Here is a 27,421-nt window from a genome sequence, read left to right as displayed (position 1 = left end):
AGGGTAGTTTTAGATTACATAGAAGGAAGAAATTCTTTACTGTAAGGGTGGAGAGGCAGTGGAAGAGGTTGCCCAGAGAAGCTGTGGCTGCCCGATCCTTGGGAGTGCTCAAGGCCAAGTTGGATGGGGCTTTCAGCAACCTGGTCTAGTGGAAGATGTCCCTGTCCATGGCAAAGGCGTTGGAACAAGATGATCTTGAAGGTCCCTTTCATCCAAAAATATTTTTATTCTTTAATGTTGCCTGTATGTTTATGTCAAAACATGACAGTAAAAATGTGCTGCTTTGTAGTGTCATTTAAAAAACCCTTTATTTAACATCAACATTAATTATAACCTGGAAATAATGTAAAAATCCTGAAATAATGTGTTAGTTTCTCTGTTTATTAAATGTTTTCAGAGACTTCATTTATAGCACTGCTGTTTTCCTGATACCATAGTGATGTGTTTAAATGGATACACAGCAAAGCAAGTGCCAAGGTATTTATACACATATTTAATTCATGTTCTTGTGTGGTGACAGCTTAATAATCAATGGATCAATTTGCTAAAAATTTTACTGAGCTTTTTTGATGTGAATTATCAAGTCAAGCTTTTTGGGTTTTGAAGAAATAATTTGTGTATTACTGTGTGGTAGTACAGCCCTTGAAAGTGTGTGATGCTGGGTTTGAAAAGGGGCAGTCCTAGTGAACTAGCACATAATTGTGGAAATCTGAGCTCCAAAGTTAAATCACAAGGAGCACAAGGTCCTTGCACAATATCTGGTCTAGTTTTCAAATTATTGTGACTACAAGGCTTTCCCAGCTTTCTTGAGAAAGTATTCTACAGTGAAATGGAACTCATTTTTCAGACTGAAAACTTAAAAGAAGTAAACCATAGAGCGAAAAAAAATCTCAGAATTTCATTTTAACTAACAAAATGTGTTTTAGGACTACAACCTCATGTAAGTTTAGTTTGTTTTGTTGCATATTATAAAAATGGGAATAACAGAATATTCTGGTTTCTGTATATTTTTATTCTTTTGCAGATGTGTTGATGTCTTCAGAGACAACAATAGTTATGTATGTATTTGTTATGGTACAGATGTTTTTAAAATCTGTAGATTTAATTTTTAATTGAAAAATAAATCAATCTTACGGCATCCCATCAGATGTAGCTATTTTTCTGTTGCCAACACCTACTTTTCTTGCAAAAGCTCAATTATTTGCTTTCACTTTTTCTCTCAGTAGCACATAAATACTGTCACTATAGCATTGTTTCTCCCTCATCTTTGACTTCTTGGACTGTCTATGGGATTTGCTGAAAGCCTGCATTTCCTTCATGCCTCGCTGCCTGCATGTTGCTGTATATATGAATGTGTGTCTGTGTGCACTCTGCCTCCTCCGGTACGCAGCAGTCCTGACTCCTTAGGGAGCACACTCTTCCTGAAAGCACCTACTTGCAGCGCCTTCCAGCAATTCACCTTTTTTGGATGGAGCCAGATCCATCTGTGTACAGATCCTACCCTTTGAGGAACTGTGGGTATTCTTCCCCGAGGTGTAAATCAGAGTTTGGGAGTCGACTTCAGATTTTCCTGATATGTTAAGGTTTGTTTTTTAGGAAATTTGGCGGCAGTGTTGCTGTCTAACCTTTCAGGTTCTTTGGCTGACTGTTACTAACAGCTTGCAGCTCTGTGGCCATGATTTACCCTTTTTCCTTGTGAAAAGGCCTATGTGCTGCTGTTCTTCAATTTTGTTTTTAGTAATAAAATCATCTTTTGAGACTGACTTGGTGAGAGAAATAGTAAAATATATCTCATGTATTTCATCATTAAAATGTTGCTGTTGCTGTTAAATTTCCAGAAATTGAAACGCATTTATTTTGAAAGCTATGCTCTATATAACTACTGTGTTGCCAGGGCTGTTTGTTTGTCTTCCAAATAATAGCTGTGCATTTACTGGGCTCATCCCCTCTTCTCACTCCTCACAGCTGTCATGGCCTTTCACAGAGAGAAGACAAGAACCATTCTCCATAGACCTGACAACTCCCTCTTTTGTCAGAGTCATTTCTTCAAATTGTCAGTGAATGTTTGTCCTGCCTTCCTTGAGATTTTATGAGGTCTTATCAGTGTGAAGGTACATGAACATAATTGTATGATCTTGTGTCCGTCTCATAAGATAAAAAAATCTGAAAAAATCATTCTACCTGAAATAATCCTGAACTAAGGTGAAAGTTTCCTGTGATGGAGGGAAATTGGAGGGGCTCCAAATTACTACTATTATTATTATTATTACTGTGTTGTCCCAGTCTATCATTGTCCTGGTTAATGGAGAGTTAACTGTATTTCTTTCATTTGGGACATAAAAACATAAGTCTGACTAAAGCATATATTTTAGAGTGGCATTCGTTTAGATTTGATTTTGTTCTTGTTCTGATTAGGTCATTCTGATTAATAATCTGTGAAAGAAGACAAGCAAATGTTAATTTGCATAATATAGGAATATGATTGCAGTAAGCATAATTCAAAGTTTTTCTGAAAGTTGGGAGGCCTCTTAAAAACAGATATACTTGGAACTGAAAAGGTGGAACATGTAGTGCCCATGATTCTCATTGGTTAAAACTTGGCCTGGGATTTTGAGGTATATGATTAAAAGACATGGGTAAATCAGGGATAGCTCTTCTGAAAACACAAGAGTTAAATGGTATAAAATCATATGGTCTACTGAGAGTACGTTCTCAGTATGTTCTTCAAATTCGGACTAGGTTTGACCCATTTGCCTCAGTGAGGTCCTTGAGAGTTTTAACATGGCTTTGCCCTCAACAGGATAGAAAAAAATGTATGATTTGGCTATGACATTTGTTTCCTAACTTCACTTGGAGCATTTGCATCTTCCACACAAAGATGGCACATTGTGGTGTGCATGTTTCTGTTTGTGTCTTTCCATTAAGATATTAACATATTCCTGTTGTGTAAATAGAGATGGCTTTTTGGGGCTATGGGCTGCCAAATTTGAGGGTTTTAAACATGTAATAGCAGAAATATGTGTGTGTGTGGTTTTTTGTTTGTTTGTTTATTTATTTTGGGTTTTTTTTATTTTTTAGGGGGTTTAGCCCTTTGCCATATGAAGCAATTACAGTGGCTAATTGAAAGTGAGGCTTGTGGAAGGTGTTCTACTTTTTACTGATACTGAAGCTTAATCACTAATCTCCTGCCAACCCTTGTCACTCAGAGCAGGCATTTTGGCTTTGTGTGTTTTGCTCTAAAAGAGCATTGCCTTGGGTTGCCATGAATGTGACAGGAAACTGAGCAGTCTCCTGTTGCCCTCCGTGCACTGCAGGGAATGTGGTGTGCTCACCACTGCTTGGCCACATGTGGGGTTCTGTGCACTCCACTGAACAGCCTGGGGCTGTGTATTTGCTGTGGTTTGCAGACCTGCAGAGATCACCAGTTTGCAGGTCTGGTTGTCAGAGAGTGCTCAGGCATGTCCTTAACAGCCCCTTGTGGAATTCCAGATTGACAGTCCCTGACTTTTTAGGAAGGCTGCATGTCTAATGTCTGCAATGTATTTGGCTTCTTATTCCAGGTGACATTAATGACACAAGAATCTCTGGCAGTTTCTGAAGCAAAAACACTTAAATTGGGAGTCTACAAAAAGGGACAGCTCAAGCTATCAGAACAAGTTAACCATCTAGAGGCTGCCCAGCTAGGGATCCTTTCTTAGTGTTATCTTAGTCTTGGTGCTCTGCAAACCATCCCATAGACTCCCATTTCCTCCTCTACTTAAAAAATGTTGCTGCTTTTATGGTTCACTTTGCAGGACTGTTGTGGTGACTACCTAATGCTCAGAAAGTACAGTGGGGAAAGGAGCAATGGTTAGACATTTGTTGAGTGATGGAAAAAATTCTAGTGTATGTTTCACGTACTTTGATGTTGTTTTTAAATCCTGTGTTTTTGGTGAATAGATGTATTAAAATACTTCAGCCTCTCTTGATCATTTGCAGATGACTTCTGTTTATTTAATCTGTATTGCCCAAAGTATTTTAAAAGCTATACCTTTGTACAGTCCTCTGAGCAAGGATTTTCAAACATGAATTTCAGTTACCAGCAGACGGAATTCTCTCTTATGTAGTGCTAACAGTGAAACAACTGGAACATGTCACGTAAGGATCTATAGCTTGTGCAGTTTCAAGTGGTAATTAAATCAAGACTTCATCAGGATAGAAACCTCTGTAATTTCTCGCACACACACCCACCTCACCCCCGGATAATTTTCTTCTGTGAAGTTTGTAATAGATTTTGGTTGAGACTAAGTAGAACATGAAGAGTCATAATTAATATTGGAGTGACACATTGCCTCTAAACAAGATCCTCTGTGCACAGCAGTACATTATTTGTTGTGGTGCAGCGCTCTTTCTGTTACTATAAAACATATTAAATGTCACTGGACATGTTCTGAATTTATCTACGTGCCAGTTTACCTTTTATTGGGAAAAATCCTTGACTTTTGCAATCATGAGGTTTTGCAATCCGTGGATTTTGTTCCTCTAACATTTTGCATGAGTTAGTAGAGGGGCGTGTGTAGCTGTAAGTTACTGTTTTTTTTTTCTAGCAAGTTGGTTTATTGAATCATTTTGAGCAACCAACCCTCAACGCAATGTCACTATAACCTTTAAGATATTTTTTCTGTAGAGTTAACTTGGCCCATTCCTTAACTCAAGCCCATTCCTTTTCCAAGTTTCCCCCTGCTGAAAAACTGTGGAGATGTGAACTGGTGTGTGTCAACAGTGTTGCTAGTGGTATTTTATTGGGGATAAGGCTGCTTGGGCTTCACATTGTAGGAAGCAGTCCTTGGGCAGCCCCCAGAGCCCAAAGCCAGTTGCTTTCTGCTGTGCCTGCAGACAGACACTGAAAGTCCCAAGAACCTGCTTGTGGACATGGCTGAGAGGAGAGAGGAGAGCGGGAGTGTCGGGGAGCGGCTGAAGTAGCAGGGTGGGAAGCACAGTGCCTCAGCACCACTTTTGCATGGACATGGCTTGGGGCTTGAACCCAAGGATATAAATGCAATATTTCTGTGGCCTGTGAGTGGGGTTTCAAAGCTGCCTGATAATTCAACCTGGATGCCAAGACTGTCTCTTGGCATCCCTGTCTCTCTGGGTACCACTTTCACTTGAGCCATGTGAATCAAGATAGTCATCGTGGTCCAAAACTAAGTCAACCTAACTCAGAACTCAGTAGGGACTGTGGCTAAAAAAGCAATGTCCAGGGAAGATGATGATCACAGGTAGAATAAGTAGTGTTTCTTCCCTTGGAATCTCTCTGCTACTCTTGATGCTGTGTGGCTCCAGGAGGAGCATTTGATATCCCTCATTGAATATTTCTGCCATTGATTTATCCATTTGTTTCTAAGCCAAGGCTTTAACCTCCTGACATGTTTGAAAGATAAATTAGTATTTGTTTTAGGGGGTCTGTAAAACGCTTCTTAGACTTTTTTTTGCCCACCTTACTATGCTTATCCTGCCAGACATTGTAGTGACCTGGTTGACCATGTATCTACTTTGTAGTGCAAACATCAGCTAAATTTCTGTGGGGCTGATGACTCTCTGAGACCTTCTTGTATGCCAACTCTTTCATCTTTACAACAAAAGAGTATTGTGATCTGCTACCAGAAAAATAGAGAGTAATTCAACGTGCTCCATAAAAAGTAACTGTGGGTGCTGCTTTTAAATCTCCCAATAACACATTTGGATGACCTCCATGAAATCCCAGTCTGAGCAGGAAGGCTTTGTCTGGTTGCTGCTGAAACACTGATTATTCACATGAGCTCAAAAATGGTTGCTAATCAAGGTTCTGACATTCTTACTTTTTTTTTTTTTCTAGCAGTAAATAATTTGTAAAATCTATTGTACAATAAATTAAGCTCTCTGCAGCCAAATAGAATAGTGAATTTAGAATTATGGAACTGAAAAGAACTTTCTTCTTTGACATTCCCAGTAACTTGTTTCAAATTATGTTAGTTTTTGTGCTAGATGTTCTTATTTTTAATGGTCTATTTTTTTTCTTGGTTTTGGTTGGTTGGTTGGTTGATTTTTGGTTTGTTTTGGGATTTTTTTGTAAAATGTGCTGAGGTAGCTGTCTAGAGGAGTTAAATCTTCATATCTACAGATTAGGTACAGAACTGACAGCCAAAGCCCTCTCTGAGTTTGAGGAAAGCTTTTGAATGGGAGCAGAACACTATTTTATTCTTTCTTGTTAGACATATGTCAGGTTCCAGTTTTGGGGTTTTTTATATGAGCACATCTGCTAAGACCTGCTGCAAATTTACATGCTTGAGGAAACAACTCAGCGATCTGATGGTGACAGTCATGACTGATGCCCTAAAATAAATTTGGCCTGTAACTAGTGACAAAATAAACAATTTTGAGGAATGAAACAGCCCCTGTATTACAAAACAACAGTTGCATAAAATATGGTGTCTGCTTTAATTGCTTTCATAAAAATGTGTCTATATTTTTTGTCTTTTTTATTTAAAAAAAATTGTTGGGGGGAATTGAATTCATGTTTAAAAATAACATTCCTGGTTACGTTACTCTCGTGTTCATCTGTATGCATGTTTGGGGTTTGTGATATCTTATTAACCAGAGATTTCCTTGCTCATGACTAGCACTCCAAACCTCTATAGTTGGGTTTCCCAGTGTATTTTTTACCACTTGGACCTGTCACTACTGTATCTGTTTGCACAAACCGTCTGTGACTGTGGTTCAGAAATTGTAGCTTTCCCTTGTTTTTTTTCATCCCCAGAGGAATAAGAAATCAGTTTGTGTCTCAGGCTGTAACTGTCTCTCCTGTTTTCTCAGCAATTTTTTTTCTCTTTATCTTGGCTTAGATGTTCAAGAAATGATGCATAACTACCATGTAAAATTAAGTGGGATAAAATAAAAAAGTTTGATATCATTCATGTTTCACTTCTGTGTAAACATGAAGAGCAATTTTTAAGGCTGAATATTAATAAGCACTGTAAAGGCATACATTTTTAATGTAGCTGCTGCCCACATTTGAAATTAGGTCATTCGGATTTCTTCTTGCTGTTTATTCCAGCAGTTAATATATCACATGAAAGTAGAGTTCTAGACCAGTGTTTTATACTAATTAGGAGAAGACTGAAGGTTGTATTTGGAAGGCAAAACATAAGACTTTATCTATTTTATCTCCAGTAGCTCTTGAAGAAGTTGGTAAACCTAGAAATTAAAAAGATGCCAAGCCATGTGCTTTAAGTTGCATTTTGCAGTGTGTCCCAGTTGGAAACAAGACAGGAGTCTGATTACAAATGTTTGCAGCATACAGTTGGAGATGTGCCAGGATGGCACTATGAAACATTTGCACTGGGGTTTGGGTGGGGTTGGCATTGTTGTTGACTTACCCAAGGAGTTCTAAAGGTTAGCCAAAGCAAAAGTCAGTCTTCTAGATGGGATTGCAAATTAGTCTTTTTCTCTATAGGAGTATCATTAGTGCCATATTTCCAATAGGTTCATTTTGTAAAATAAAGTAGATTTTTCTACATTTTTTTTTAATCCCTGCTTGCGTTATTGTTTGCAAGATGCCAGTTACTGTACACTCAACAAAATAATAAAAAACGCAGATCTGAATGTTTTACATCCAGTCAAGAACAGCAATAAGTAACAGTAACTCTTAGAAAGCTGAAAATGGTCTTGAAAGCTTACTAGTTACTATGTACCATCTCTTGCAAAGCTGCTTCAAAGTTTCTGTGTGAATTTAACTTGGGTTTCTCTAAAGATACAAAAATAATGGGTTTTTTGAATGAAGTACTGGTACGTTGAATGAAGTATAACATTGTTGAGTTTAAAGTGTGTTACACCACTACAAAAATAAACAAAATGTTGTATTTTTTTTCAGCTCCAGCGATAAACAGATTCACCAGACGCGCATCAGGTAAGTTGAATGAAATTTCATTTGTCTACATAATAGTTGAAATAATGCTGACAGTGATTGTCATGTAAAACGTAATATGACATTGGTCAGAGTTCTTTAAAGATGACTGACTTGAGTTAACCTCTAATTTATTATCTGCTTTACTAAGAACTGTAGCCAAGGTTTCAGGTCACAGAACTTGCATGAACCTTTCTTGTTGCTGTGAAACTTACTAAAAACCTAAGGTGTTCTTTTCCTTTAGAGAAAATAATTTTAGTCCTAACAGAACTGAACTGAAAGCAAGACCTGAATGTAATCTGATGCAGGGTTACCTTACTTTATAGACAATCTGAAACTGCAATTTGGTGATCGCTATGCATGAAGAAATGTACAACTCTGCAAAAAATCTCACTGTTCTTCCAAACTGAGCTGGTTTGTGTACATGGTGCATTGCTCGGCAGAGCTGGCAGATGGGGTCTAGAAGTGCCATTGCTGTGGTGGTGGTGTGTTGTCTTAGGAGTGCACCTGCACATCTTGGGGGGGTTTGTGTTTTCTTCAAATTAAATTGGTTCTTGCTGGCTCAGAGGACTCTACCTTATTCCATTACATGTAACAGATCCCTCGAAATTACATATAATTAAAAATTAATTAATTAATTAATTAAAAATTAATATTCTTGGCCTCTCCTTATTGTTCTACTGTGTCATATCTTGCAGGCTTAGTATTTAGGCCTTTTTATCCTGGAGCATGAGGCCCAGAACCTGAATCTTGTTTGTTTAAAGTACTATGAATCTGAAAATATGGCACAAAAGTCACAACTAAATGTAATGAAACTCATGATAGACTCATAAGAGTTCGTTTTCAACTTCAGGTCATTTTTAAATAATAAATGTAATAAAATTCATATTTGATAATACAGTAAGTAAATCCAGACTTCTAATTTTGCTGGTTACAACCTCAGTCAGATAGTTCCTTGTCAGTATAAAAATACTAGTGGAAATGCTCAGGATTACTAAGAAACTCTGTAGAAAAATGGAAGTTTGCATTTGCAGGATTGGTGCATGACATGGTATATCATAGAATCCACAACTTTTCTGGGCAACGTGTTCCGGTGCCTCACCACCTTCACGTATGTAGCACAAAGTACGAAAATGTAATGAATTCCAAATATTCTCAGGCTTTAAGTAATGACAGTACTTCATGAGGTACTGTAGCTTGAAACAAAAGGAGTGGTTCGTTAACTATCGCTCAGTAACAGTGAGCAGGGCTCTATGCAAATTACGTTTCATGTTTTTAAGGAAAGTTCTACTGTGACTGATTGATAGCTGACTTTAATGAATGCAGCCCTAAGAGATGTGTGCTAAGCTTTTGCACTTCAGTAGGAGAGTCTGATTGTTTGAAAAGCTAGTACATGCACAAAAAAGCCCTAGCCAGTTACTTTTAATGTTTCTTTAATGTTAAATTAACATTTCTTTTTGAAATTAAACTAGAAACGTTATAAGGCTGAAATTTCTGCACAATTATTGGGGAAATAATTTCTGTGGGCAGTTATTATTTCATGTGTTTTGGTCTTGTTGTGGAGAGATAAAATAGTTATCTTATTCAGAATAATGAGTCAGGTTGTATGGTATTGTCCAGATGTAAATCATGTGAATACATTTCAAGCCGGAACAAGGTAATACTGCAGTCTACTATATGTACTATTTTATTAAGTTGCTGGTAGCTTTAATAGTTAAAATAACTATTTTTCAAACAAGAAAGTCTGTGGAAGATGATAATTTTTTTCTTCTTAAATGGTAAATGACTACTGGAGAGGTACAATGCATTTAAGAAACGTGATTGATAAAATATAAAATTAAAAATATAAATCAGACTTATTATGCTTATAATAAAAACATTTCACAGGGACGTTTGCAGTCCTAACCATATTTTTAGATAGTTTTTTTTCTAATTGCACAATTGTTTGGGTAGATTAAGGTAGTCAGGATACCTTGCAAGTGGAAAAGCTGGATAGTAGCTGTTGGGGGTTTTTTTTATGCTTGGTAGCTTCTGTAATCAAAGTTTCGGAAATGAGAGGCAGACCAAATGAAATGTAGGGGTTTTTTCTCAAATATGAATTCCTCTTAGTTTTAGGCAGTTTGTCTAAGAGTTATTTTAAAATTTGAAACGTGCAAGATTGTTGATTTTTGTGCGTTTTTGAAGACTTGCTTTTGTTGAACATTACTCCAAGTTGGTGATGGATATTTGGAGAGTTAGCTATAGCATGTGGTTTGATGTGCATCTGATCTAGCGATCCTGCAGACTGAGAGTCTGTCACTTCAGGGTCCCTGCCCTTCTCATGCCACTGCCCACTGGTTGTCTCTACTTCCCTGGCATAGACCTATTAGTTCTGCTGCCTGAGGGTGCATTGATTTTAATAAAACAGAAATACGAGAGGGGTTTTTGTGTTGATTTGCATTGGGTTTCCAACTGTGGCTCCCGAATAACTATATCTGAAAGAGGGGAAGTAGTGTCTGCCTTGCGCCAGTGATGAGATAGAGAAAGAGCTGAACTGCTGACACCAGCTGAGGCAAAACATCCAATGATATCTGCAGCAAAGGCCCCTAGACTATTCTGCTAAAAGCTGCTTTTTGAGCTCTTGCAATGATAAGCAGGGAGAAGCCAGATGACACATTTCCTCACAGAGAACAGTAATTCTCTACAGTGGATATCTTGATGTTTCTGTTATTCTTTGGGTAATTCCTAGTATTTTACTTGGTTGCATAAGATATAGTTATTTTTCCTAACTGAGCTGGAAATTAGGCAGCCAGAGTTTAATTGCTGAAGCACCCACTGAAAATAATACAGTAAGGCATTTATTATTTAACAGCTGTTCCTGGTAACATGCTGTGAATATATTAATGTACTGTCCTTGGTATGTAGAGAATAAAGGCATAAGTAAGCTAGGATCAATTAATTGTCCTTGAATTCTGATTCTTAAAATCTGTTGAGCTGCCTAGTATAGTCTTATGTGTGTTTATTCATGTCTATGTATGTATATGCAATGTAGGCTCTGTACATAAAATACACATATACTGTAGTGCTGATGATGTAGCTACACGTGGACTAGTTAGTAATTCACTCCGTTGTTCTAACCTGTGCACGGAGAAAATAAATATCATGGTCTTAAATAGAAGAGTTTAGCAAGAAGAGGAGATTAGAAAGACTTAGTACAGCTAGAATGAACAATGACACAGCTGTAAGTAGCTAATCCTCAATTTTTCCTTTAAAATCTGGAGGCAATGAGATGAAGAGAAGGGATAACAACTGTTGAGGCAATCAAGAGACTTGGATGGGGGGAAAAAAGCGGAACATGGAGGTAGAAGAAGCATGAAGTGGAAAAGAAAGCTGTGAATATGTTCATGAGGTGAAAAATTAGAAGAAATTCCTGAACAAGCTGAGGTGGCCAAGAGAAGCATTTTCTGAATATAGACAGATACTTTCTTGCTGTGGATGAGGTAAATTTTAATTTCCTTTAAACCATGACAGATAGATAAACAAGTAAATTATCTCATTAAATACTGGCAGGAGTTTAGACTAATGCAACAAAACCAGCATGGGTTTGCTGCATAATGAGCTTAAATTTATACTTGATAGACAATATTTACAGAGGCTATTTTATAGCCATTTACTAGTATTATATACAAATGTATAATTTTTTAATTAAGAAATAGATAAGTCTATAAAGTTACTTCAGTTATGTATCTGTTTAAGCTTCTGACAGAGTGAAGAAGACCTAACTAGGTTTGCAGTGAGTTAGCCTTCTTAACCTAAGACATGGTAGATAGACTCAAGGGCATATTAACAACAGACATAACTTCCTCATTCCTCTCCCCAGACAATATCGAACTTCAAAGTACCGCGTTCAACCTGTGGAAAGGAAATAAATGAAGTTTTAAATATTGTTCTCTCAACCAAATGGGAAAGAGAAGTAGCTTTATTTATTTGCCACCTTCTCCACAAAGCTCTATTGCATCAGCTGTCAACCTAAGTGAGAAAGAGAGAGAATCTCATGTGACACTAGAGAAGATCTCAGTGCAACTTTTTTCTTTTTTTTTACTTTGAACCTTTTTTTTTTTTTTAAATTTGCAGTTGTTGAATTCGGAAATATTTTTTGTCTTTCCACACGCTGCAAGGAGCTGTCACTTTGAGGTACATGGCTGATTAGCTGAAGAGGAAAGGCTGAGAAAGAAGGAGGCCGGTTTTTATGCCCTGTGAAAACAAAGTGTTTAATTCATTTAGCAGGTGCATAAATTAAAATTATTTTTCTATGTACACTTATGTACTGTGGTAATTTCTTATAAGAACAGAGCTACATTTTGTGGCTTGTCTCTCCCACCTCTTTTTATGGAAGTATGAAAGTTTGTCAAAGAACCAAAACTCATTTTACTTAACTCAACAAATGCTAGACTTACAAAACAGTTATAAGAAAACAAAGAAGATGCAACATTCTCTTTTTTCTCAATTGCTTGAGATGCCCAAAAGCCATGATAATAGAATTGTTTAAGACATATGGTAGTTAATTTGAATTGGTAAAGAAGTCATTTTAATTCATGTCTACTCAAGCCTTGCTATTATTTAAATATTTTCCAGCAAGAATTTCTACAGGTTAGAAATATTTTCTGTTAAACTCAGTCAGGAGAAAACACTTAATGGGAAACCTATGATGTTTTTCAGTTGTTTTAGAATTTTTAGAAATAAGTAAATCTTTTAATTGAAACACACTGATGAATTTCTAAGCCTCTTCCACCTAGTGGATGAGGGAAAGTCTATGGTGTTGTCTACGTACACTGTAAAGCCTTTGATATGGTTTCCCACAATGTTTTCCTGGAGAAACTGAAAGCTCATGCTTTGAATGGTTGTACTGTTCGTGGGGTAAAAAAAATGTGGCTGGATGGCTTGACCCAGAGAGTGGTGGTGAATGGTGCTACATACAGCTGGTGGCTGGTTACTGGTGGTATTCTTCAGGGCTTATGACTGGGGCTAGTCCTGTTTAATATATTTGTCAATTATCTGAATGAGGTCATGTGCACCCTCAGTCGGTTTGCACCAAATTGCGCAGGACTATTGATCTGCTGGAAGGCAGGAAGGCTCTGCAGAGGGATCTGGACAGGCTGGATTGATGGGCCGAGGCCAATTGTGTGAGGTTCAACAAGGTGAAATGCTGGGTCCCACTCTTCAGTCAGAACAACCTCATGGAATGCTACAGGATGGGGACAGAGTAGAAAGCTGCTGAATGGGAAAGAACCTGGGAGTGCTGGTCGACAGCTGGCTGAACATGAGCCAGCAGTGTGTCCAGGTGGCCAAGCAGGCCAGTGGCATCGTGGCTTTTATCAAGAATAGTGTGGCCAGCAGGACCAGGGAGGTGATTGTTCCCCTGTACTTTGCACGTTGAATCCTGTGCTCAGTTCTTGGTCCCTCACTACAAGAAAGATATTCAGGATCTGGAGAGCGTCCAGGGAAGGGTGACAGAGCTGGTGAAGGGTCTGGAGCACAAGTCTTATGAGGAGCGGCTGAGGGAGCTGTGGCTGTTTAACTTGGAGAAAAGGAGTCTTAGGGGAGACCTTATCACTCTCTACACCTGCCTGGCAGGAGGTTGTATCCAGCTGGGGGGCAGTCTCTTCTCTCAAGTAACAAGCAACAGGTTAAGAGGAAACAACCTCAAATTGAGCCAGGGAAAGTTTAGACTGGATATTGGGAAATATTTCTTTACCAAAATGTTTGTCAAAGCATTGAAAGAAGCTGCCCAGGGAAGTGGTTGATTCACTGTCTCTGGAGATATTTAAAAGACATGTAGATGTGGCATTAGGGACATGGTGTAGTGGTGGACTTGGTCATCGCAAAGGTCTTTTCTAAACTGAAATACTTCAAACACAGAGTGAAACACTTCACACACAAGTTAGTGAGTACTTTACAGCATCATTGTGAATAGTGAGTACATAAGTGGTGGGCTGTCTTCAGGCCTCCAAGGCTTGTGACTGCACTGCTGGGAGCAGGACAGTGTCACCGCGTCAGAGGCCGGACACACGCCTGCACACTTCATTACACACAGGTCAGGTTACAGGGTTACAGGTTACAGGGCTGTCCCTAAGGTGCGACTGACCCATGGCCCTTTCTGCCCTAGTTGACTGCACCCTTGTCATGCAGCTATGGAGATGGGTGTTCTCAGCTCTCCCCTCTGTCTGATGCACAGGGCTCATGCCTCTGCCTGCCATACAGGTGCATTGTGGCATCCTTTCAGATAGGAGGAGGGAGGTTCTCCACAGCCCTCATAAAAGGGAAAATCTGGGAGCAAGTTTGCCAGAACAATTTATTCTTCATCTTTGTGTAAGGTACCATTAGGAAGAAAGTGACAAAATAGAAGTTTCGGTCTTCGTTATTCTGAACCATTGTGTGGACTGTGGATTAGTCATGCCCACAGTAGCATTTACATATATCACTGCTAGCTTTCAATTTAATAATTTCCATAGAAAAGGTGACAACCTACTTAAGAAACACTGTGAATTTTACTGCATTTAGACCATGGGAGTCCTGTTAGTGAAGGAATAGCTAATTGCTTTCTGAAATTACAAGTATGGAAGAACATAGGTGATATTGAGTACAATGGTTAAATATAAACTAGTATTTAGGAAGAGCAAATCAATACTGTTAGCCAAGAATAGAAGATGTCCCTAGGAACAATATTTCACTTGTGATTTTTCAATCAACTCAATTATATTGAGTTTTTCTTAAAAAGATTGGCACCCACCTTCCTGTGGCATGTTAAAAATTGTCAGGGAAAGGCAGCTTACTGAAATGAAGTGCTATTCTCTTTTATGCAGTAAGGCATAAGATGGGGTTGTACTAAAAATAATGATGAGAAATGAAGTAACTGTAAACTCCCCTTGGAAATGCTCAGGTAGGATGCAGTGTTGTTGTAGAAGCATATCAAATGATAGTGACAGAAGAAAGAATAATAAAGAACTTTTTTGATGAACCAGTAATTCCAGTTCTTCAAGCAGAGTTACTGGTTCTGCTTGTTCTGAGTAATGAATAATCCCCAATTGAATTCAAATAATGCTGACTTCATCTTTGTTCTTCGTCACACACGTGTAGTCAATCCAAAATTTAAAATGCCCAATATGTCACATTTTTTAAATAAACAGGGACATAGCTGACTAGTATCTAATACTAAAATTCAGTTAGCACTAAGGCTGTCATTGTCACAGTGAGGAAAACCAGAAGAAAAAGTGCTGTTAGAATTTGAGGGTGTATCTACATTGCATGAACAGAGTACAGTGAAGAAGAGGCACCAAAGCTTATGGCAGCACATCAGTGTGGCACGTTGTAGCTTACTGGAGGTCAGAGAAGCAGAATATCTTCCCTAAGTTCAGCCTGCTGAGAGGGATCGTAAGACTGTGCTGACGTCCACAGGGCTGCAGCCATTCACGGATGCAGACATGTATTGTGCATTATTGTGTGAATGGACATGCCCTTTGTTTACTTCATACTCCCCTTGCAAGGCAGTCACCGCTTCTGTTTCACGAAGCTTTCCTCTGCAGCCGTGCCTTTTCAGCCATGTTCTGTAATAGCAGCTGCCTCAATTGCTAATTGCTGAGAACAAGCTCCCATCTTTATTTTTCGATCTTGCACAGTTGCATTGTATCATCTGTACTCCCCAGTCCTTATAGAAAATATTGTCTTTCCTCTTACAGTTACCATCATTGTAACGCTCAAATCCTTTGCTGTATAACAATATGGTCATGGTGGACTGAGCTGTAGCACCTTATAGCCACTGGATCAGGGAGAATGCTGTGCTTCAGTCTGGTCCCGCTGAAAGCATGTGTTTTGTAGAATGTCCTGAGTTCAAAGGGACCCACAAGGATCATCAGATCCAACTCTTAGCCATAGGACCATCCCCAAGAGTCACACCATGTGTCCTAGAGTATCATCCAAACGCTTCTTGAACTCTGTCAGGCTTGGTGCTGTGACCACTTTCCTGGGCAGCCTGTTCCAGTACCAAACCACCCTCTAGATGAAGAACCTTTTTCTAATATCCAACCTAAACCTCCCCTGACAGAACTTCAGGCCATTCCCTTGGGTTCTGTCACTGTTCACCGTGGAGAAGAGATCAGTGCCTGCTCCTCCTCTTCCTCTCTCATGGAAATTATAACTGCAATGAGGTCTCCCCTCAGTCTCCTCCAGGCTGAACAAACCAAGTGACCTCAGCCTCTCCTCATATGGCTTCCCCTTCTAAACCCTTCACCATCTCTGTAGCCCTTCTTTGGACAGTCTGTAATAGCTTTAGATCTTTCTTGTACTGAGATGCTCAAAACTGCCCACAGTTCTCAAGGTGAGGCTGCCCCAGTGCAGAGCAGAGCAGAACAATCCCCTCCCTCGCCCGACTGGCAATGCTTTGCCTGATGCCCCCCAGGACACGGTCGGCCCTCCTGGCTGCCAGGGCTCTGCTGACTCTTTAATTCTTGAGTATGAAGAACTGATCTCATTTACTTGCCCCACAACACTTTTGGGTCTGTGGAAAGTTAGTGATAAAAGCGGTTTCCCACCCAATCCATAATGGAGTGATCCAGCTTCCTTTAGTTTCTCTTGCATAGCTTATTTGCTGTGCACTTCACAAGTTCTGTTGCAAATGGGACAGTCCCATAAACAAGTTTAATTTGTTCTGTCTAGTCTCCTTTTACATTTTCTGGCAATTTGAGAAAAGTTCCTGTAGGAAAATGATGCATTAATATAGGCTTAGGGATGCGTAGAGAGCATGCATATTTACTTCCACTTCTCACCACCAATTTTGTTCAGAATATCTGATAAAATAACATCGTGATGTTATACTTGGAGTACTTGTTGCTGACCTGTTGTTACCTTGAGATTTGTTGGTTTTGATGCAGATCTGAAGAAGAGCTTGTGTGCTCAGAAACACTTCTGCCTCCTTCCTATTTCAGTGACAGATTGTGCCTGTGGACCTTCTTCTTCTGTCAGTTGCATTGCATGTGTGCCATAACTCTTCCAGAGGTTGAATATGGATTTTTCAGAGCCCATTTATGGAGCTAAGCTACAGAAATAGGCAAACTGTTGCAAATTAATGTCATACCAGGTTTTAGATATGGCCACGCTTAAGCTGTTTTGTCATAACACTTTAACACTAAGGTTAATAAAAGAAGAAGAGATTTAGTAGGTGCATACTGTAAGGCAAAGTTTGAAGTGGTGGAGGAAGGGAGGAAAGAAGGCAAGAGAAGGGAGAGAGAGGTGATGGTAGGAATAAGTAGCTAAACCTTGTGCTCTGCAGTAGGTTGCTATAGAGAGGGTTCTCAATATTTGTCCCAAGGAGGTGACAGGGAATGAAGGAAATAAACAATAGTGATTGGCCTAATTTTCACACACACAAATATTTAGGCTAGGCTTTGGGGAAAACTTTCTAACTAAGCACTTAGTAAAGCAATAGACTAAACTGCTCAGGAATGTTGTGTAATCTCAGAAGTTTTAAGGAAAGGTAAGACCTTTTCTTGCAGGAATAGAGGTGTAGTTCATACTGCGGCAGTGCATAGATGATTTAGATAGATGGGTTAGCTGACTATTGAGGTTTCATCTGTGTTTCATTTCTGTGTTTGTTTAAATCTCCTTGCAATTTCTTGACTGCATTTTATAAACTAAAATGTACAGAGTAATTATTTTTAAATTGCACAAGCTGGAAAAGTGAGATTGCAACCTCTTTAGAAAATAGGAGAGTTATAAATGTGTTTTGAGTTCATGAATTACTGTATATGCCCCTTTATGGGAAATTGTGGATTTTCCTGCTGTTTTAGTATTATCTTTGGAAAGTATTCTGCATGTGTTTTTGTATCAATAAAATTAATCATTGTAGTTTTTTCAGTTACTTAGGCTTATCTTGTTTCAGATATATGAAACATAAACCAGAGATTGGTATTGAAATATGAATCAAATTCATCTTAATGGACTGTTGCCCACACAGTTGAGGAAGAGCTAGCAAGGTATCGAGTAGTTAGACTGATGGACCAATTCCTTTAAACTCATTTTATGTGAATAACTTGTAAATAAGATGAGTATGGGAAAGTGCCACAGTAGAGCTTGTGTTTATATGCTAAGTCCTTCCTGCAGCCAGCAGTGTTGGCCTCAGCCATGCCACTGTTTGGGAACAGTCCTGTTTGGGACTGTGCCAGGGACCATGCTGGAGGCCTGGCTCCTTCTGCTTTCTTGGGTACTCAGGTCAGCAGTCTCCTGCGTGAGGAGAGGAGGTCTGTCTAAGGAGCTCAAGTTTTTTTTTTCCCCTCTTAGTTCAGACAGACTAGTATTTGACATTCTTGTACTTAGAATGCTTTAATGCAGGATCTAATATTTGTTTCATGACCAAACAAATGTGTTATAGTCAAAGAAAAGATTGTCATCTTGCTATGTAACTAAATAATAGTGAATAAATTCCAGAAAAAACATGTTTTTCAGAAAAACAGACTTTTTATCAATTTATCAAAAATAAGGCCAAATGTTCATACTAATAACAATAAATATGGCTGTTATTTATCTGCAAGTGGTAGTTTGCACATGTCAATGACTGTTGAATAAATCTACTAAGATTTCTTCATGGATGCTCTCAGGTTGCAGTAAGTGATATGAACTAGTTGATATAAAATACATTGTTCCCTGTATTTGAATTTCTCTTGATTTTATAGCTAGGTTTTTCAGATTAATAGTTCCTCTCTGGTCTCTACCTAACATTGGATGCACAACAAATTCTTCCTGTGTTCAACCTGTAGGTCATACTGTATTTTCTGTTTTAACTTGCTTCTGTTTTAACCTTCACTATTGATAACCTCAGAGATCCCAATAACACCCCAGAATCTAAACATGGTCGCATAAGCTGATAGTCTTCCAATACTTTTATCAGGATGCTCATAACTCATGATTTTGAAACAAAATAATTGTTATTTTTTTGAGTGAGTGCGGATGCTCATTACTGAAAGAAAGATGAAGGATTTTAACATTATTTTGGAGCTGGCGAGTATTGATAGTTATTATTTAATAGTTCTGATGTTTCTTCTCTGAAATATTTCCATATCTGCATCTGTGATAAGCTCCAGTTTGGTTGCTGTGCTATATTGTTCTTCAGCATTTGTGTTTAAGTGAAGGAGGTATGCGCCCTCCACTGTAAAGTGATAGAGCATGAATCTGTAGGCCGTAGTATCTGCTTACCAGTTTTCCGAAACAATTCCATTCCATCTGTGATTTCATGTAGTTTGACTTCTGTGTTACAGAAGATTTCTTCTGAAGGATAAAAGATGAGTAAGATGAGGCATGTTTTACATAGTGAGTTGTTCAAAATGGAATAACGGTATTTGTGGAACATTTTGCTTAGCAAATTTTCTTGTAGAACACCATAATACAAGTGGTTTGGCCTTTGACTTTCAAGTTTGGCTTAGTATTTGGCAAGTACTGCTTCTTTTAAATACTGTGGAAAGAAAGGAGGAAATTATATATTTAATTATCTTTGCTAAATACTATGTTGTTTAAAACACTAGATGCCATTTATGCACCTTGTATAAAATTAACAGCAGTGTAATGTTTTGCTTACTAAAACGCTCCATGTCAGTTCTGGGTGTTTCATAGGAAGCGATGCCTTGAGCTGCAGAGTGTACTTCTCAGTTGTTTAAACAAAATGTCCTTTGTCAAAGTGCAAGCCCAAGGCTTTCTTGCCTTCAAATGCTCACTGTTTCCCGCACCCATCCTCCTGCTACCACGTAATCCAGTTCCACAGTGTCTTTGTTTCATGGCTTTACCATATATCTCTGAGATCCTCTTCTTCAGTGTCTAGTTTAGAGGATACAGAAAGTCTGTAGCATGGTAAGAAATATAGGATAAAGGTTTCTGTAATCAGTATTTGTAGTCTTTCTTCAGTAGGTCCTGTAAGTGCCTCCAAAGCCATTTATGCTTCTCTGTTGGACATCTTTACTAGCCAAGCATTGGTACTTCACAGTAATAGTTTTGTTGCTATCGTAGAACCAGATTTACTTTCTTCAACAGTAAGCAATGCCTGCTTTGGCATTTCAGATTTTCTTTCTTCTACATAAATGTGTGAAAAGTCTTTGCTCTTGAAAACTCACTGGAGATCTAATTTTTAAATCTAGTGTGTATGTATGCTCTTCCAAATTGAGTTCCTTAGAACTGCTAGGCAAGTCACTAATGCTATATTATACCATTTTTATATGCAGTGTTTAACACTTGTGGATCCTAACTCATCACTCTTTGTGCATTAGTTTTATTTGGTTTGCTGTTATAGATAGAAAGTAATGGAGATGGTTGAGTGACCGTTGCATACAAACAGCTGAGGCAGAGCAGTGCATGAATAAAACTGTGTTTGTACTGTGCATAGTTGTGTTGCAGCAGCATGAAATGACAGCGGAGCATTGCAGAGCATATTGCAGTAAGGGACTAAAGACATTCTGCATGCACAACTTGTGCTGCCACTTGTCCCATTTGATTATTAGCTTTCTGTTAAGGAATCTCCTTAATAGATTTTGGACTCAGGATCTCTCTTCTGGTTCAATTTTTACATTGACCGAGTCAGGAAGAGTCCTGCTCCCACCCATGGTGCTTGATTACATGGCAAATGGAGAAGAACCTGGCCATTGTATGGCGGTGGTGTTCATGTGTGTGTAAAGCAGAGAATACGTAGCTTTCTAGTATAAAATTTGCAAGAAAATTGTTGAAGAACTGAGCATGAACTTGAAAGTCTCTCCTGAGTTTGTTTCAGAAATTTCTCTGAATAAATACTATAATTATTTTTCTTCCTTATAACTCTCTCACCCAAATTAAAACCCTTTTCTTCTTTAGAGTAAAACAAAATTTTAAAATAATAAAATTTTGCTGTATTAATGCAATGTATCTTTAAGGGTTTTGTTTTTAAGCTATAACAAGAAGGTGAATAATTCCTGTTCTTGTCCTAAGTCACTGTTTTGTGTGAAAGTGAGAAAGATTGATTTCTGGTGTCTTTACAATTATTGTGAAGAATTGTTATGAGCATGCCAGAATGAAAAATTACTACATGCCACAACCCACTCATGAAGAAAATTGTATGTATTTATTACATAGAATAGGTAACAGAACTTCATGAGAAAATCAAGACAAATGAACTTGTCACAGGAAATATTAAGTGGAAATGTTAAAGCCTTGTTTAGTTTTCTTGTTAAACGTGAGATTGCATGGTAACACTAACTCTTTTCCCTTTTCGTATGCAAGGAAGTAATGAAAATGTAGAGATTCAGTTTCAAATAACCAGTCACAGAAGAGGGACCCCCACATCAGCCTAATCTTAAAGCTTCAGGCAGCCTTTGAAACCATCTTTCACACTGAACATCAGCTATGCACTGCAACAAAATTGGGAGTTTATACCCTTAAAATTCCCGTGCGTGCAGTCTAGTAAGTGATGAGTGTATCTTATAAGGCACAAATTCAACACCTACTTATCAGCCTTTATCCAGTGTTTTGGAAATACAGCTTCAGATTGGAGCAGAACTGTGCTCTGTGAGCTAGGGACTTAAAACACTGAGAGGGAGGAGTCCTAAACAATTACTTTCCACTCCCTCATATTCTTGCCGCTGAGCAAGAGAAAGAGACATCCTTGTTTCTTTTTCTCCTGTTAGTATTGGTTTGAGAACTACTTTCATACCTATTCTGGTAGATCCAGAGCCAAGTACCCCTACTCTTTTGTTCAATTTTTTGTCTGTCCCATCATAGTAATATACTATGTATACTAAAAACTCATATCATACTAATATACTAATACAAAAAATTATGCAGGGCACAATTTCATTTTTTCAGACATTTTCTTTACTCAGAGGTTAAACACTAATCTTATTCTTTATTTTAAATGAACCACCCAATTTGTGCTATCCATTTGGGAATAAGTTCCTGGGGAATGTCAGCCATCACCAAATTGGAATTTAGGCTCAAATAGAGGAAGTCAAAGAATCAGCCATCAGCAGACAAAAATGTGTATATATTTATAAAAACCAGCAAAAATATCTCCCTATGTAATCTTTACCCACTGTTCTATAGGATTTTTAGGTGCATCACAGAATCAATCACGTTTTCTCATGGTTAGTGGAAAGGAATGCTTCAAATGCAAGACTACTAAACAAGAAGAAAAGAAATACTTACGCCAACTGTGTGGCATAATTGCACTGAAAAAGATGAGATCCTGATCTAAAAGGTCTTCCTAAGATGTGTTCCTGGGATCAGTTTGTCCATGAGTCATTACAGAGCAGAATCTAAATTGTCGTTGTGGTTCAGTAGTACCCAACAACATCAATATGTTATTGCACATTGATGAAGACTGTACATTCTGCTAATTGAATTTTTTACCTGTACAAGACAAACCATGTAGGAAGGACAACTATGGAGTGCCCCATACTTCATCCTAATATGTATGGGGCTCATTAGACCAACCCAGTTGGTTTCTTTCATATGCCATCCAGGAAATTGGTTTTCTGCAAGAATGAGGGAAGTGGGAAAGTGGTACAATTTTTACGGATCTCAAGAAGCACAATCCATGTATAAAACATGGTGAGGAAAAATACTTAAAGGACTGTTGTAGAACTGTGGTCACGCAGCTGTCACAGTAGCAAAGCAGAGACAGGGAGGAGTAACACAATGTGACAGTAGCTGATACAACAGATTAATAAGGGCCTGTAAGAGAGGAGTAGGAAGCCTATGTTTGATGCAGTCAAAAAGAACACATTAAATGGGATTTCAAATTCTTTGTGGTACGCCTACCACCAAGTGCCCAGCAGCAGTGCTTGTTGGGTGTGAGACATCCTCATTGCCTGCACTGTGCACATTCCCATCTCTGCAGAGAACCTGGTCTTAAAAGGGAAAGAAGATTAAAATGCATGATGACATAAAAGCTGTGCTGCATAAAGGAGACAAAGACTGCCTGCTATTAGAGGCTGGTTTGCTGCCATCTGACAGAGGTGTTAACCGTGTATATTGCTACGCTAATACTCTGTGCTTGCTGATGCGTTCAGCTCATGGTGTCCTCACACCTGACTCTGGATGCCAGTTGCTTAAAACCTTCTGCACAGAACTTGACTGTATAATGGTCAAGAAACTGTAGATTAAAAGTAACAGGAATGAGTTCATTCCTGTAAATGCTCTGACCCCATGTTACTGTCACCTGACAAAACCCAAAAAGCTGTGCTGACAAATTTGTACGTAAAGCACTTAATTGAATTCACAAGGACATTCAGCTGGTCATGACATCTTGGAACATATAAATGGTATCTCGGTGTCTTGAATAAATAAAGAGTTAGAAATTAAATAATCTGTGTAATTACTCTAAACAATTGTGAATGATGTGCCTGGAATGGACTAAAATATTGGCCTCAAGGGGAAAAGAAAATAAAAAAAATTACTTTGTTTTAGATTTTCAGAATAGTGACCTTCTGCCCATCTAGCATCAGAGCATACATGGAGCAGAGAGGTCTTGGTCTGGGTTGATGGTCAGCCCATGGCAGTCTCTAAATACTATAGAATGTGTCTGGGGATGGAAGAGAGTGTATGAAGAAGAGAGAGGACTAATACGTGTGTGCATGCTCAAATCCATGGGCTCACACACAGCTTTTGCTTCTCTTCTATCTGTTTAATAGTAAATCATGCCATTTTTGTGGCTGTGTGTGCACACTTCTTTGCTTGTTTGAAATGCTTGGTTTGACTTGCATTTTTTGTAGAGTGAATGTGCCAGCCTTAGATTTCCCAAAAAGTAGAAGTTCATCGAGTTACAGAATGTTTTTATTCTATTAAACAGCTCTTTCCTCCTGTACTCAGCATCGACGAGGCTGCACCAGTGTTCAGTTTTGGTCCCCTCACTACAAGAAGGACATTGAGGTGCTGAAGCATGTCCAGAGAAAGTCAGCAAAGCTGGTGGAAGGATTGGAGCACCTGAGGGAACTAGTGTTGTTTAGCCTGGAGAAAAGAAGGCTGTGGCACGGTGGGGGTTGGGCTCTTCTCCCAGGTAACAGGTGACAGGACAAGAGAAAATGGTCTCAGGTTGCAGTGGGAAGGTTTAGATTGGATATTAGGAAAAATTTCTTCACTGAAAGAGTGGTTAAGCATTGGAACAGGCTGCTCAGGGAAGTGGTTGAGTCACTATCCCTGAAAGTGTTCAAAAAATGAGTAGACGTGGCACATTGTGATGTGTTTAGTGGGCATGGTGGAATTCGGTCAATGGTTGGACTTGATGATCTTGGAGGTCTTTTCCAGCCTTAATAATTCTGTGATTCTTTAAGCAACTGGACTTACATAATTTTGGTTACTGAAAAATGCCAATGATAGCCATATATCTGACATACCTATACATTTCTGGGAGATAATTTTTAGGATATAATATTTTGTGGTTCACCTCTGCTCATAATGTCATTCTTTCAATATTTGCAACATTTTCAAGGCTGAAGCAAAATCAGTTTCAGTGTTAGGTGATTTTTAGTTTAATGACTGCATATGTGACAAAATAGCTTTAAAATCTGTCGTTAAAAGCTTTGCATTAAGTTTGAATTATTCAGTAGAAAATAAACTTGTTTACCAAAAGTTAAAACTGACTGATTGTGAATTACGTTTTCTATCAGAAAAGTTACTAAACCTTTGTATTCAGGACTAGACCTTATTTTTAAAAAGTGCTAAGTATGTCCCATTGATTTCAATGAAAATGAAGGTACTCGGTTGCCTGGAGGCTGAGGTTGCAAGTGGTTTATTGTCCAAAAGAGGAAGCAAATTTCAGGGGCATTTCTATTCAGTTCACACTTTTCATACAGGGCTCTTTAATCAGAACACTATATGACTGAGGGATCATTTGCAAAGACATTATTTATATGAGCAATTAGTATTGTGTCTATTTATAGGCTGGTTGCAATCACACCCAGCGACTGGATTTCTTAGTGCATTTATCATACAAGTGGTGCCAGCAGGAACTCTGCATTTACATCCCCATGTTGCCATTTTTAATGAATACTCCTTTTTAATGAAACCTCTCCATTTTTCTTCCTTGTGTTGGTTTACTGACTGCAAAGTTAAAACTACCATGGTCCTTCCTTCCTAAGATAAAATCAACACACTTTAATGATTAGGTTATGAAATTGCACACTGAGGCAAGTGGGTAGAGCATAGGTAAGTGGCTTAAGAGAAGGGAATAATGTAACACTGGGCTGGCTGGATAAATAGATGCAAATTGTTACCAGCCATCAGGGATATGCATGTACGCTTCTTTCCCTAATAAACAAATGTTTAGTATCAGAACTTTGGGGGTTTTTAAAAATAAAAACCTATGTTTTTATTTTGCGTTCTGTTTTTATTTTGAAATGGGATTGGCATTACTGTTTGCTCCATGTTGTCCTCTTATTTTTGTGGAGGATTGTGTCCAGTGAAGACTTACAATTTTGTTTTCAAGTTGAGTCATTGATTCTTTAGTTGGTACAACACAGACATATTTTGGGAACTGTCTGCTGTATCTCTTTACCTTCTGACGTGCATACTGGGAAATATAGGTTAGAATTATAATTTCCTTTTGCACACAACCACACTAGACACTAGAAAACTTTTAGGCTTTTGAGGATTCTTTTTACTTTCATGTCTTCCGATATTTTCTTCTTTCAGAAATCCAATCTTATTCACGCTATTTCTTTTGTGCGTATCGCAATATATTGTTACAGTGATAAACATTACAAAACAGATTGGAACAAAAGTCTGTAGTTGTAATCCATTTAGCTAAGATCCCCTACCTTCTTGAAACTCTGTTAAACATAAGCATTTTGTACCACATCTTTATGGTCTTTAAACTTCAGAAGATTGTTCTTCACAATGGAGAACTTAAGGTGACGGAGTTGTTGGGTGGTACCTGGGTAAGGGAGTGGAGACCCAGAACCATGTGCTCCCATCTTCTTTCAGGTCTTGAAGGACCCCATTATGCCTATTCATTTTATATATTATTGTAGATATAAGGAATGGCTGGGGACTACAGGGGACAGACACACCAGCATGAGGGAGCAGAGGCTCTCTCCATGGTATATGTGCCATTCTCTGTGTACAATGGGCTACCCATGCTGTCTGTAAAGTGCTTTTACTTGGTGTCTCTAATTCTTTAATAGTCCTACTGTCATTACCTTCATCCTTACAGGTGTATTATGTTAATGATATTTAACTTCATGAGGGCCTTAAAATTATTCTGAGAGTCTTCTCCTGTGCCCACTGAAACCTGTGGTAATATTTATACATTTTTCTATGAAGGCTTGACTGATATTTTTAAATTTATAATTTTCAAAGGTCAGTGTAGTATACTGACAAGTTATGAATGGGTTTATATGATCAGGAAGATCTTAAAATTTTGTTTCATTAACAGCTCACTGAATCTTATCTTCCTTCTTACACTGTGCCTTTTCTAAGTCATTAGATTTTCAGTGGTGACAGCAGAGATGAACCGCTTTCTGCTTAGACAGATTTTCTTCTGCGTGGTAGATCCTGTTCTCTTTGTTTAAAGCAGTAATGTCTTTATAATTTGTCTATTGCTGTGGAACTTGAGAGGTTTGAATTCCATCTCTGATCCATAGAAGTATTTTTATTGCTTAGAAAGTGGTGTGTTCCTGATAAGTGCTCTATTTGCTGTTCTTTTAAATTCAGCTAGGGAAGAGATCTGGTACCTGTGTTGCACAGCAGTGGAGCTGAGAAAGCCACAAAGGCCTCACCTGGTTCAGGTGTCTGAGGTTTTGGTGAACCTCTTGGTCACTCCAAGGGACAAGCGCTGCTTTGTGCACCTCTGGGCCCAAACTGGTTGGGATGCAGTTCCTAAGATGACTCCTCAAGGAGGTATCTTTCTCCAGACTCGTCTTGATTAAGAAGAGACTAGTGAGGCCCATGGAGTTTCCACTAAGTCTTGTGACATGGATGAAGCTTGCATGTTGCCACTGACTTCATAGCACTGATATATATATAAAAGGCTTATTTGCTTATTTATATATATATTGGCTTACCAAATATTATACCTTAAGCATATATCATCTTTCTCCAGTTCAGCAACTGTGTGATTTACAGCTCTGTCAGATCCCTTGGTACTGCTTGGGGGGTACCTCTGTGGAAGTGACACTTTGTTCTCAGTAGGAACACACAGCACTTTGTTCAATAAAGTTCAGGAAAGTGAGTTTAACTTGTTGTAGTACTATGGTTCTCTGAGCCTCAACATTGATACCTTAACAACCTCAGAGCTGTGATAGTCCTCAGGATGTGAATGTGGATATGTAAATTAATGTTCTCTTGGGCATTTCTGTGGTTGGTGGTGGTGGTCATTTGGAAATGCATCTTATTTTAGAAGGGAGAAAAGCAGCTGTGGGTATTTTGAGGGACATAATGGTCACTTACTGTTGGATTTTTGCATTCTTGGTGCAAATACTGAGGACTCAGTCTTTTCTGGTTTTAATTCAACCAGCACTA

General features: G+C 38.5%; 1 protein-coding gene and 1 long non-coding RNA gene across 2 annotated transcripts in view; one reads left to right on the top strand and one right to left on the bottom strand.

Moving 5' to 3' along the window:
* The window catches only part of PRKAR2B (protein kinase cAMP-dependent type II regulatory subunit beta), an 85,426-nt gene that overhangs the window by 23,496 nt on the left and 34,509 nt on the right, over positions 1 to 27,421 (top strand). The window contains exon 2 of the mRNA XM_027639899.1: positions 7,889 to 7,924. Coding sequence (XP_027495700.1) covers positions 7,889 to 7,924 — 36 coding nt within the window. The remainder of the gene's footprint in view (positions 1 to 7,888; positions 7,925 to 27,421) is intronic.
* Positions 12,065 to 19,599, bottom strand: LOC113945571. Its single transcript, XR_003527126.1, has 3 exons — positions 19,524 to 19,599; positions 19,145 to 19,216; positions 12,065 to 12,154 (listed from the first exon to the last, which is right to left on the bottom strand). It is a non-coding gene; the product is annotated as an uncharacterized LOC113945571 (long non-coding RNA).

The sequence above is a fragment of the Corapipo altera genome, unplaced genomic scaffold (genome assembly GCF_003945725.1).
Source record: "Corapipo altera isolate COAL_440 unplaced genomic scaffold, ASM394572v1 1b, whole genome shotgun sequence".
In the NCBI taxonomy this organism is placed as follows: domain Eukaryota; kingdom Metazoa; phylum Chordata; class Aves; order Passeriformes; family Pipridae; genus Corapipo; species Corapipo altera.
The sequence above is the reverse complement of the archived record's forward strand: the minus strand, read 5'-3'. Positions and strand labels throughout refer to the sequence as shown.